A 14477-nucleotide genomic window follows, 5' to 3' on the forward strand; every position below is an offset into this window, starting at 1 on the left:
TTCTCACCAAGAGCTTCGAAAAAATACGAAACATCTAAAATCATGTACGGAAAAATCCGTAAGTGGAAAGGTAGTAATATAAGTTTATGAAAAATATATTGAGTTAAAAACACAAATCATTATATCGCTTATTTCTAATAGATTAAAAAATACTAAATATTTAAATACAATTGTTACAATCAAAAACAATATTCACACGAATTGAAATTACACCGTTTTACAAACAAAACATAAATTAGGTTACCGACAACATATAGTACTAGTCGTATACACTCGTTTCATATAATCCGTCAGGAGAGCAGCTGCCAAATTTGCAAGTAAACTATTCTGATCGATGTCGCCGCAATCTGCCACGGTGACGAACGAGTTATTGATCGTTGGAATTAACAAGCCAAAATTGTTGAGTATGAGTGAGTTTTTGACGTTTTGGTAAATAAATATTTTTAAAGGTTTACAGTAATGTTTATGTACAGAATACTATTGCTTAATGTATCTTCATCATAGTTTTTTTTTTCGTTTAGTAGTAATAAATTAATAGTATTATAAAAAAATTGGGTGGTTTCACGGGTTCTAGCGGATTTAGCGTTTGCCATTAGGTGGTTGTATAAAACATATTTAATACTTCCAGTAACCTTTTTCTGGATGAGAATTGTAGACTACTTTTAGATATATTGAAAAGGCTATTTTTCGGTGGTATCGTTAATTAAGTATAATGTAATTTGTAATAGTTTATCTTTCGATCAATTACAATAAAATTAGCGTTGTTTATACCTTAATATTATTTACGAAAAAGAACAACAATTGAGTATAAATACACGACAGTCAAAAGTGTCAGCTGCCTTGCAAGCAATTAAACTTTATAAGATGAATAATTGCATCGCGTAGCTTATCGTCGTGGCAGTAAAATGTAAGCCTTCATAATGAAATATAGTCATTTAATTTATTATAAAATATTACATACTTTATGTACGTAATAAAACTTTATATGTATATGTTTTCTTTCGTTTAAAGATATAACAATTATATGACCCCAATGATTTTCTATACTACCAATTTTATTTTCTCAATACTTCCGTTTTTATTTATTCTTTGTCCACAAAGACTGTGTGGTAAAGTTAAATTCAACTACGAGTATAATGTTCAAAGCGCTTATCTTTATATCTCTTACGTCAACCCCAGATACTCAAGTTGTCTAAACAATGAAAATTTCTCAAGGAATATAAACATCCTAAAAGTAAGAACGTATTGGTAAATTTCTAATTTAAGGAATTTTTTGTTAGTTAAGCTCAAGATTTTTAAGCTCGGTTTTGGATTATGATAAACTATGAACTTTGAATACTAACGGTATTACCACAATTATTGTAATTATATGAATAAGGGACGACGTTGGCGCAACGGACACAGAACTGGTTTGCGTAGTAGCACGTTAAGCCGTCGATCCAGGTTGCTATTTTGTACACCTGATAGCGATCGTTGCTCATAGTAGGGAATATAAGCACCAACCCGTATTAGAGCAGCGTGGTGGATTAAGCTCTGATCCTTCTTCTACATGGGAAAAGAGGCCTATGCCCAGCAGTGGATATTACAGGCTGGAGCGATATGAACACGTAAAATATGACTATAATGAGCTATTAAAACATCAGTAAGAAATTGTAGGTACTAATAATGGAAAGTTAACAGTGTATAATGTTAAAACCGCTTATCTTTGCATCTCTTACGTCAAGCTCAGATATCTTATACTATGTGTGTTATATAATTTTTGAATATAACGGATGGTTAAAAATAAGTAGTATATATTGTACTAAAGATAACTTTTTTGTATTAGTATGATAGAAAACATACTGTTCACTGTACAGCAATATTAGCGTATTCAGTAGAATCTTGTTAAGTTAAAACTCAATGGGAACACAGAATATTTTATGAAGTTTTTAATTTATCAAGGTTTTATGTTACGGATGATTTTATACATATTTGCATATTTAATATTTTTACCCGAATGCGCCAGAATAAATGATAAAATACACTTTTTGGATTCATTTTACTAACTTTCATCAAACAACACAGTGATGTTTCATAGACAGTGATCAAAAAGTAATGATCAAGTACGCCGTTCTGCTAACCACCGTTAGAACAGTTTTAAGGGATTTTATAGAAAAAATAGGCAAATTTTATTTTATTCATGAATTTTTTACGCAACATTTTAGCTAACGCGTGTAAGCAATAAATTCCGTAAAACTTTTTATGTTGGTCATTTACTCCAAATCTGATATAAAAAGTATTTAATCGTTTATCCCAAAATCAAAAGGAATCGTTTGACGAAGTTACTAAAAAAAAAAAATAAATAAAAAAATACGTAAACTTATCATCGAGAACTTAGGTTGAATTCAAGTTAAAGATTTTTCTTAACGTCCCAAAAATTAGGAGGGTATAATTTATAAAGCTGCTCCATTAATTAATTAATAAAGAGTACAGAAATATTTTTGTCAGACCTAAAATACAACAGCGTTTTTAAGAACATGTTATATATTATTTAAAAAGGTATTTTATTTCTTCACAATCGATTGCAACAAAGGAAACCCTATCATGAAAACACTCGATTTGTATCTGTCTGTGTGGTCTTAAGACTTGTCATACCCATATCAGCTTTATAGAAACTTCTTTAAGAAAAAAAACAGGGGCACGAGAAAACTGGATTTATTATATTTTTTTATGAACGAAGCTTAACATTTCCTTCTGTCATTTTATTTTGTCCTAGTATTAGAAATATCCCTATTGTTTATTGAATAATTCGGTCAAATATCAATTGTTTTAAAAAAATACTTTCCATTGGTATAGCTCATAGAATACATAAACATACATATATATAAAGATGTAATAATTAACGAGTAGACTCGATCGTATTCTTGTCCTTCATTTTGTATAGAAGCAATAGATTTCTGATACAGCTCGTTTGGAGATTACATAAAGATTTAATCTCGAAGAGTCAATCAATGAAAGAATACTGAAATCGATGATATTTAGGTATATTAAGCGGTATAATCGTCTTAAACATTTTGCGGTTGATTAAATAATGAGAAGTGTCCTTCAATCTTTTTAAAGGTTCGTTTTTACAATATGTTACGTCTTTTTTGGGTTATAGGACTTTGAGAAAGGATCTTATGACTTATAATGACTTATAATGGACAATATTGTTATAAAAATTATACTTTTAATTTAATTATCAACTACTAGCGAAATTTCTTTACATAGATAGTTATCATAGTTATTTTATTATATTATTTAATCACGTATCGGAAAATTTATCAAGCGACATCGAAGTTGAATACCTCGTGTTAAAACCGTGCTCTTTCTTTTCATGTTTAATATAAGTTGATTATTTATTAAGCAAACATCGTTCGGGTCCTCACAAAAGAAGTAGAACACCTAGATAATATCTATATCGATAGATTTTCCTCCTACATACTACAATAGTGTATAGAATATTCTGTTGTATTTTACTTTCAAAGATTTGGGACATAACGAGGAATAATTACACCATATATATCACAGACTAGCTGACCCGGCGAACTTCGTATCGCCTAACACAAACTTTATCGTATGGTATTAAAGTTCAAATTGACTTTTAAGTATTATCACAAATCTTTTGTATATGGGAGTATAGAAAAGTGTTGTTTTTAGACTTTTTCAGGAAATTAAAAATTTTTTTTTTTTGAATTTTTCTCTCCGTAAGAACCATCCTCGTACTTCAAGGAACATTTTAAAAAAAGAATTAGCGAAATCGGTCCAACCGTTCTCGAGTTTTGCGCTTAGCAACACATTTTGTTATTCATTTTTATATATAAGAAGATATAGTATACATATATGAAGTCAGGCATATACCTACTGTTTACTTACCATTGCTTAATTTACTTAAGCAGTTGCGTACACATTTAAATATATATAATTATATATATACTTAATTTTAAGTATGCATCAATAAAAATTACTTCATGTAAGGATAAGGAATTCATTCATTATGCTTACTTCCTCTAGTCAATTTAAACAAAACGTTCCAATATACATATAAAATTTAATTAGTCAAGTTGCCAATGACAGCTATGAGTAACTATTTTCTTGGTGTGAATAGACTATAGAAAAATTCAGTTCAAGATAATTTACAAGAAAATCGATATCAATCAAAACCAACAATTACTTTACTTTTGAAGTAGGCTTCAAAAGCACTTTTAAATAGTTATAATATATGAGAATAGGTAAAACTACATTTTAGTTACAATTTGTTGTCTACATAGTTAGTAGTTTCAGTTTGCCGTAACTGTCAAATAAAAATAGTATACAAACAGATTATTTGCCCTATATAGTTTGTTTTTTTAAAGTGCAATAAAGAATATATCATTTCTCAATTAGAACCTGGAATTGTTATCGTTATCGCTATTGTAACGTTTCCTTAGATCTGACTCCAATTTACTTCTAAATATGCTATCTTCTCATACATGCTTCTATTCTGATTTCTTCACTGTTAAAGCTGTTCGCCTTTGGGATTCCCTTCCGCTTCCAATCAGATGTGTTCTAACTTCAGCTTGTATTAAGCAACATCTTAAGAAGCACTATATGTCGCTCAAGATGTCATAATTGTCATATTTAAATATAAACATTAGGTATATATGTATTTACAAATTGTACCTTTATGTTTATATATATATATATATATATATATATATATACATATATATATGTGTTCTTACGCCTATATCTTTGTCCTACTATTATTTTTCATAGGACAAAGATATAGGCGTAATCCGCTATTTTATTTCTTGGAACAAAGGTGTTTTTAAGGTTTCTTAGAAAAAAACAATGGTTACATTTTGCGCTCACATTGCTAACAATATTAAATTTATTATTTTATAAATTGATATTGAACATCTCTCATAGATGAATACGTAATATATCACATACTCGTGTATATAAGAGCATAAATACAGAAGCGAATTAAGGTTTAGCAACATAAGGCTGTGCCTTGGCTGTAAAATAAATCATTCAATGAACGCGAGTGATTACGTTGAATGAATATTTATCCAATTCATTTAAAATTTATCCTTTGCGAGCGTTCAGAAAATTAGGAATAATCTTATTTTCATCTCAAGGCGAGGTTGAGGGCACTGTGACGCAGGCGAATGCACGAATCTACATGAAAGAGCAGATTTCCTTTTGATTTAAATACTGTAATAGGAGCTTTAACTGTTACTTCTGCTGCTTTTGTAAATTTTATCGATAATATCTTGATATAATCAAAGTTATTGTCTTGGTAATAATATAAAAAGTGATCTCAGCATAAATTTTTTTATTTAAAATTTAAATTATTTGTAGTGAAATAAAGGTACACTTCGTATGTATTGTACATTTTGTTTGTTTAGGAAAAGTATCCTGTATTACTGTATCAGAAGTAATGGGAAGTAACCGGATTATAATTTGTACTTATAATTAAAATGTACTATGGTAAATGTAATAATGGCTTAAAACCACCTTAAGTACTTTACCCTTTTCTCCAAAATATTCTTTTTATATAAGATTGAGCAATAATTATAAAAGTATCTAGTAGTACATATCTATCCCTTATTGTAATGATAACAAATGAATAGTGGTATATTCAAAGTGATTGAAGGTATGTACCTAATTGTAAACATGAAACAATATACAACACGCAACCAACAAGTTAGATGCTGGATTGATGGAGTTTGTGTAAATAATCTTAGTTACGTAGATGATTGGCTCTGTCAGGATGCTATTGAAATTTTTGAAGAATAACATACATACATAAATACACACATATCCAATACACACAAAACAAAACTTACGTACAATGAAAGCCTTACGTACAATAAAAAAAAAATTGAGAAAATGGTCTTTGTATTCCACGTAAGGGTAATTGAATATGAACCAGTGTTTAAGTTGAACGGGGTACCATTAAGGCGGGTAATTTTTTTTAAATATCTTGGTCATTATACTTCTGAGGATCTCAAGATCCTCACAGACATGGAGCGTGAATGAAGGGTGCTTGCCACCAGATAGAAACCAGCCTAGAATTACCGTGTTCAAGTCATACTGCCAAAACATTTTATATCTTTATAACTTTTTTAAATTCCACGCGGACGAAGTTGCAGGCACAGTTAGTTATAATATAAGAATAGTAACGTAGTTGTAAGTTTCTAATTACACTTACATGTGGACTGTAAGAGTCTGAAATAAACTAATATTATAACTATCTCTATATTAATAAAAATGAATGTTGCTAAGCGCATAATCGAGAATGGCTAAAACGATTCGGCTAATTTATTTTTTTGTATGTTTCTTAAGGCCCACGGAAGGTTTAAATACTAAAAAAAATAAAATATAAGTTATGAATACAATCATTTTACAAAATTAATGTAATTAAGATAGTTCGATTACTAGCCAAATAAATAACCTCGGAAAAGATACGTTTTAACGATTAGGTAACTAACAAAGGTAATGTTAAAAACCGCAAACATCGCAAAGGGACTTATCCGGATTTTCCTTGTGAGTAGTGTGTGAAAATTATAAGCTAATACGTATATACAAATTTATGTACATAATTTAATCCCTGAACAACAACAAGGTTTTAACTACAATCTTTCTTTATATACAACGAGGTCGGCAAACAAGCGTACGGCTCACCTGATGGTATTCGATTACCGTAACTTATAGACGCTTGCAAAACCAGAAGCAATGCAAGCGCATTGGCGATCCTATCCCCAATCCCCTTCAGGAGCTCTGGTCACCTTACTAAAAAAAATCACTATTACTAATAAAATTGTTTTGGTCTCTATTGCTTTCATGATGATTTCTATAGTGTAATTTTCGAAACACACCTGAAGTTTTAATATCAATTGGATATATTTTATTTAATAAAACACTTTTTTCGGATTTTATCGCGGTTTATTGTTAACTTTTGATTCCCGACGTTTCGGATACTTTACAGCAACCATGGTCACGGGAGGACTGAGGTGTCAGACGTCCCAACGTTACAAAGTTATTCGAAACTACCCGACATACATCAATATCTTATATAGTCCTATCTACGCAGAATGTGCTAATTGAGTCTTTAATCTGTGGTGAATTATGCTTGGTTTTTGATTTAATTATATTAATAATGGGGTCCCAAGCAGGTGGTAATTGCCAGCCATCTTCTCTATTGAAATTTGGATGTTTTTTAATTTCAATAGCCTCACGGATCATCCTTGGTTGGAATCGGTGTTCTTTTGCGAGGATCTGTGGTTTATCGAATCTAATATAATGGCTAGCTGTGTCTAGACTGTGTTCACAGATTGCAGACTTAGTATAGCGACGATGTTTTAAGTCAGCTATATGTTCCTTAACGCGAGTTTTGATCGATCGTTTTGTTTGTCCTATATAAGAGAGACCACAGTCACAATCAAGCTTGTATACTCCTGCATCTTGTAAGGGTATATGACACTTGACAGATGGTAAAAATTGACTTATCGTTTTTGGCGGCTTGAAAAAAGTTTTTATAGAAGCACGCTTTAAGATGAAGCCAATCTTGTCAGTGACCCCTTTCATAAAAGGTAGCACAGCAGGTACTCGTTCGACGGTGGCTGGTTTCACACGTTCACTGCGATGAGGACGCGGTACCCGAAGCTTGTTGTCTCGCAGTACTTGCTTGACATGTTGAAGTTCGGTCTCCAGGTGTCGCTCATCGCAGATCCCTCGTGCTCTCTGAAACAAAGATTTACCCACGGTAGCTAACTGTGTAGGATGATGGTGTGATTCGCCGTTTAAGTACCTATCCGTATGGGTATGCTTTCTATACACTGTATGGCTTAAGGTATTGTTGGGATTACGGATGACTAATACATCTAAGAAAGCTAAAGATTTATTTGCCTCCAACTCCATTGTGAATTGAATTTTGGAATTTATGGAGTTAAGATGTTGTAAGAATATGGATACTTTATCAGATGGTAATATTGTGAAAGTATCATCTACATACCGTTTGTAGAACCTGGGTATTATGGGCGAGGTACGCAGAGCAGTTTCCTCGAAGTCCTCCATAAATATGTCGGCAACAACGGGGGATACTGGTGAACCCATCGCTACGCCATCTACTTGCTTGTAGAACTGATTATTCCACAACATGTAGCCAGATGTAAGGCAATGCTTGAGAAGGTCAGCATATTCTATCGGCATGTCATTTTCCTTCAGCTTTCTTGACACAATACTAATGCAATCTTCAACCGGTAAGCATGTAAAGAGTGATTGCACATCAAAACTAACCATAGTTTCATTGTCACTGAGATGTAGATGTTTGATCTCATTAACAAAGTGGTACGAATCCCGTGTATGTGCTCTGGTTTGTCCACGCAGTGGCGAAAGTACATGGGCAACATGTTTAGCCAGTCTGTAGGTTGGTGAGTCGATCTGGCTGACAATTGGACGGAGTGGAGCATCAGCCTTGTGTATTTTTGGCAAACCATACAGCTTAGGTGGTTTTGGACAAGAAGGAATCAAAGATTTGACGTCTAGATTCAACGACTCGGAGTACTTTTTGATTAGATTAGTAGTAATTTTCAAAACCTTGTTAGTTGGATCGGCTTTGATATTTGTGTAAGTGCTTTCATCCGATAATAGTTGTTGAATTTTATCATTGTAATCTGACGTATCCATCACAACCGTTGCATTACCCTTATCCGCACGAAGAACCGTTAATTCACGTCTGTTTCGTAGATTTAATAAGGCTTTTAATTGTTCGCGGGGAAGATTTAGTTTCGGCACAGAACTTCGTCGTAATGCTGACGATATATCTTGTCTGATAGCCTCCGAATCTTCCTTCTTTATATTGTTTTTCGACAGACAGTCTTCAACGTTACAAATAATTTCTTCGAAGGGTATCTTGCGAGGTGTAACAGCGAAATTTAATCCCTTTTCCAAAACTTTTATTGTGTTTACATCTAAATGACATTTTGACAGATTGACAACCGCGCGTGAGCTGTCATTGTCTGTGGTGTTCGATTTGTTGTTTATGACATTTGATTTGCTGTTTAACTTATCGAATTTTAAAATTTGTCGTTTTTTGCATTTATCATATTTTGTCATTTCGCGCTTATTCAGAGTTTTTATGCAATTATCAAAATCAAATGTCGTTAAAACTATCTTTAACGCGGCGGTCACCCCTCCTATTTCTTTTTCTAAGGCGGCTAGATTGGAACGATTTTGATATATCACCGTCCGTAATAACTTTTTACTCGCCTGGTTTAAGATTTTTGCGCTCCCTAGGATGTCGTTTTTTGGTGAAATCTTGACACACGTAGGGATAAGATTTTGGTCTCTGCATCTCTTCAAGAAATTTAATGATGTTATAAATCTTGCGCGCTTTGTCATAAGATCTTCCAGGCGGCGAATTTTATTTGCGATTTCCAGTCCGTACTGGTTCACATATTGTTTTCTAATGTTTACGCGAATTTTACTCATTTAATAAAACACTTTTTTCGGATTTTATCGCGGTTTATTGTTAACTTTTGATTCCCGACGTTTCGGATACTTTACAGCAACCATGGTCACGGGAGGACTGAGGTGTCAGACGTCCCAACGTTACAAAGTTATTCGAAACTACCCGACATACATCAATATCTTATATAGTCCTATCTACGCAGAATGTGCTAATTGAGTCTTTAATCTGTGGTGAATTATGCTTGGTTTTTGATTTAATTATATTAATAATGGGGTCCCAAGCAGGTGGTAATTGCAATGAAACTATGGTTAGTTTTGATGTGCAATCACTCTTTACATGCTTACCGGTTGAAGATTGCATTAGTATTGTGTCAAGAAAGCTGAAGGAAAATGACATGCCGATAGAATATGCTGACCTTCTCAAGCATTGCCTTACATCTGGCTACATGTTGTGGAATAATCAGTTCTACAAGCAAGTAGATGGCGTAGCGATGGGTTCACCAGTATCCCCCGTTGTTGCCGACATATTTATGGAGGACTTCGAGGAAACTGCTCTGCGTACCTCGCCCATAATACCCAGGTTCTACAAACGGTATGTAGATGATACTTTCACAATATTACCATCTGATAAAGTATCCATATTCTTACAACATCTTAACTCCATAAATTCCAAAATTCAATTCACAATGGAGTTGGAGGCAAATAAATCTTTAGCTTTCTTAGATGTATTAGTCATCCGTAATCCCAACAATACCTTAAGCCATACAGTGTATAGAAAGCATACCCATACGGATAGGTACTTAAACGGCGAATCACACCATCATCCTACACAGTTAGCTACCGTGGGTAAATCTTTGTTTCAGAGAGCACGAGGGATCTGCGATGAGCGACACCTGGAGACCGAACTTCAACATGTCAAGCAAGTACTGCGAGACAACAAGCTTCGGGTACCGCGTCCTCATCGCAGTGAACGTGTGAAACCAGCCACCGTCGAACGAGTACCTGCTGTGCTACCTTTTATGAAAGGGGTCACTGACAAGATTGGCTTCATCTTAAAGCGTGCTTCTATAAAAACTTTTTTCAAGCCGCCAAAAACGATAAGTCAATTTTTACCATCTGTCAAGTGTCATATACCCTTACAAGATGCAGGAGTATACAAGCTTGATTGTGACTGTGGTCTCTCTTATATAGGACAAACAAAACGATCGATCAAAACTCGCGTTAAGGAACATATAGCTGACTTAAAACATCGTCGCTATACTAAGTCTGCAATCTGTGAACACAGTCTAGACACAGCTAGCCATTATATTAGATTCGATAAACCACAGATCCTCGCAAAAGAACACCGATTCCAACCAAGGATGATCCGTGAGGCTATTGAAATTAAAAAACATCCAAATTTCAATAGAGAAGATGGCTGGCAATTACCACCTGCTTGGGACCCCATTATTAATATAATTAAATCAAAAACCAAGCATAATTCACCACAGATTAAAGACTCAATTAGCACATTCTGCGTAGATAGGACTATATAAGATATTGATGTATGTCGGGTAGTTTCGAATAACTTTGTAACGTTGGGACGTCTGACACCTCAGTCCTCCCGTGACCATGGTTGCTGTAAAGTATCCGAAACGTCGGGAATCAAAAGTTAACAATAAACCACGATAAAATCCGAAAAAAGTGTTTTATTAAATGAGTAAAATTCGCGTAAACATTAGAAAACAATATGGATATATTTTACTTTAATTATGTACATTATATACATATATGGATACTTTTAAATATATGGTAAAACGCACTAAACTCGCTACGATTTACATGAAATTTGAACTTTTTGAGTATTGTATCACGCTCCTCCGAAAACTTGACTCTCTGGAGATGAAAAGCAAACTTTTTCGTTCGTTCATGTCGTAAATAATTAATAGATCACAAAATGTTTTTAATGTTAGATAGTCATAAATCAAATTTCGTAAATATTATTTTAGGCGTACCCACAAGGTTCACTTTTAGGATCTTTAATATATTTTTCAAATTAGTAATCGTGTTGGAAATAAAATTAAAATCCTCTTCACTTCGACGAAGCAAAAATTTACAAGAAATAAAAACTATTACAGACTTTGTAGCCTTCAAAACTATTGTGACTGATTCGCAGAGTACATACGCTAATAAAACAACAACAGAAGTGATGGTAGATATTAAAATTGCATTTTGTTTTGCTGTCCTCAAAATTTCCCTCATACTCTTTAATAACCTTCTGTAAAGACTTGTATTAGTAGTGTGTTTAATGTACAATAAATAATTTAAATAAATAAATAACCTATACCGGCAACTAAGTTCGCGCACTTTGTTGATTGAATGAATATTAAACGGGATTTCTGCTCTTGGTTCAACTCAAATTCTGCCAAGTTTAAGTCATATCCATGTAGTAATTTCAGTGTGATGTACTGTCATGACACACAGGCAGCCAGACAACAATAAAAAAAAAATACAAACAGATATATTTTCAAATATCGTCAATGTAGATAACTGGAGCTACTAGTCTTATCAAATTACATATATTTTTTTATTTTTGATCGGCTACGAGTATACCACTACAACTGAAAGAAACTTTATTATTCTTACTAGTTTCTCTCAATGACAGGATTAGAAATTAGACTATCCGCGAGAGAACGAAAGTAACCGACATAGCTCGCAGATTTAGCAAATTGAAGTGGCAGTGGGCTGGTCATATGTGTCGCAGGAACGATGGCCTTTGAAGCAGACGTGTCTTAGAGTAGAGAGTACGTGTTGGCAAACGCAGTGTGGGACGTCCTCCACTGGACCATCACTGTCTGACTGACAAAAAGTAGGGAAATTCAAACAAAACTTAAAAAAACTCAAGACATTAATACATTCTATGTATTATTCTGTAAGTTTATTTTACTTGTAAAGCTAAATTATGCTATATTAAAAAAAAATTACAGCACAGTAGCTCATATATTTAATATCGTCTATTCACTGTTAATTGTTTTTTTATATACATTATAGATACATAAATATCTAAAATTAAAAATCTAAAAATGTTACATCTGTTGTTGGACAAATTAATCTGAGTATCACAAAGAGGCTTTTATCATTTTCGGTCTCGACAAAATAAGATTATGAGCGTAGCTGCATTGTTTTGAAGTTTAATTAATTAGGTTAACTACAAAATGCCTGAGGTGGCATTTTTATTTCTACGTACATTTTTTTATAAGAGAATTGTCTGTACCATTTCCTATTGTTTATTATGTAACGATTAAAATATTTTTTCACCTTTTCAACATTTGCTGGAAATTTCATTAGGTCATTAAAAATAGCAAGACACGCAGTCCTAATTATATAAACATGATTTTATCTAAAATGAAAAAAAAAATCTTCAGGAATTATATAAAACAAATTGTGATACAATTCATGTGTCACCAGAAACGGCCTTGGCAGTGGAACGATATGAGAATAACGTAACAAGGTAAAATAGTTTTTTGGCCGCAAGTTTTGTGTTCGTTTACAAAAGAAAGTTCACAAGCAACGTGTTATCCTAATCAAATAATTGAAAGCAATCGATACATAAAATTGAACAGTATTAATGTTCCACGAATTCTCTTCAATTGAACTATTTTGATTATAATAGCAAAGGCCAAAGTTTTACAATTAAAATTCAGCTTGACGTTTGTTGAGTCTAATAGAAAAGCAATGTGGAGGAATCCATTAGAGTGGAATACTGTGTAAGCGGTCGGATCTTGTCAAAACTTTACCCACATGTGATGCATAGGCATGCGGTGCTATTAAAGTTCTAGATTGTTACAAATTCATAGTAGTTCGTACTATTTTTTTTTTAATTAAATAAACGTACAAGACCGAAATTCATTCATTATTCAGTGAATAACGTGAAAAAGAATATTTAAACCAATAACGCGGTCTTAGACAGCGCTTGCACAGTAACTTTTGCTAGTAATTCAATATTACGTATTCTTGTTAGATAATGGTACAAACGTGTACTACGTACATATATGGAATACTAGCAACTGTTTGCAAATTGTTATTTCTGGCCATTTCTTCAATAACTGGCCATTAACAGTATCATAAATGACTATAAACTAAGTAAAGAAATGTTAAAATGCGTTAATATACACTAACATTAAAAATGTTTTCAATTTAAATATGGAACAAAAAATTTCAACGGATTTGCATAGTAAGAGTTATTTAATACACATGCGTCAAGCAATCAAAACTTATAGAGTACTTCAATTACTTTTATTGAACTAAATTGAGTGTGCTTTACGTTAAGACGCTAGACAGTTGTTACACAAAGTGATCGCTGTTTTTGGATAAGTTTAATTTTTGTATCTAAAGTATACTTATTCGAAATTAATTTTGATCGTAGATTATTTAATACTGTTATGAAGATAATAGACATTTATCTTTAAATATACATTTATTTTTAAGTGCTAACAACATTATGACATTGATTTTAAACTTTATAATTTTGTATACTTTCTTAAGATACTAGACGAAATCATTGTTTATACATTTTCAATATAAAATATTATAATATAATTATAACATTATTATCATGAAAAGAGGTGATAACTTGATACTCTTAAATAAGAGTTGATATCAACTTCATTTTTCTACGACATATAGATATATAATGGAGATCCATTGATATAAAATTCAAACCAATATTTGTCTCTGTAAAACCAATTACTTACCAAAACTTATTATCTAATTACTATCAATCCTCATAGCCATTAATAATAAAAGTTATGATCGTATTAGGTTTTATTATGTATAGGCATTAAAGACCAAATTATATGAAAATAAACATAAAATGCCACAGATAATATCATTAATACTTAGTCATTATTTCGGAACCCCACCATTGTCTTCATACGCGCTCGTAGAAACGGTCAACTTTGTGAGATTCTTTTTATGTCTCTCTTGATACTTAGATTCAACGAGGCAATAATAAAAATCGT

At 32.6% G+C, this 14477-nt stretch overlaps 2 protein-coding genes across 2 annotated transcripts; one reads left to right on the top strand and one right to left on the bottom strand.

Moving 5' to 3' along the window:
• Nucleotides 1-7101: 7101 nt before the first annotated feature.
• LOC123659174 lies at nt 7102-9503 on the bottom strand (the record flags this gene model as incomplete). The annotated part of the gene is made up of 2 exons (XM_045594430.1): nt 8702-9503; nt 7102-8407 (listed from the first exon to the last, which is right to left on the bottom strand). Coding segments are annotated over exons 1-2 (2103 nt in total), but the record flags the coding sequence as incomplete, so codon positions are not given.
• A 276-nt stretch (nt 9504-9779) lies between these two features.
• Nucleotides 9780-10988, top strand: LOC123659125 (the record flags this gene model as incomplete). The annotated part of the gene is made up of 1 exon (XM_045594384.1): nt 9780-10988. A coding segment is annotated over exon 1 (1206 nt), but the record flags the coding sequence as incomplete, so codon positions are not given.
• Between the last annotated feature and the right edge of the window lie 3489 nt (nt 10989-14477).

The sequence above is a fragment of the Melitaea cinxia genome, chromosome 13 (assembly GCF_905220565.1).
Source record: "Melitaea cinxia chromosome 13, ilMelCinx1.1, whole genome shotgun sequence".
NCBI classification, from domain to species: Eukaryota; Metazoa; Arthropoda; class Insecta; order Lepidoptera; family Nymphalidae; genus Melitaea; species Melitaea cinxia.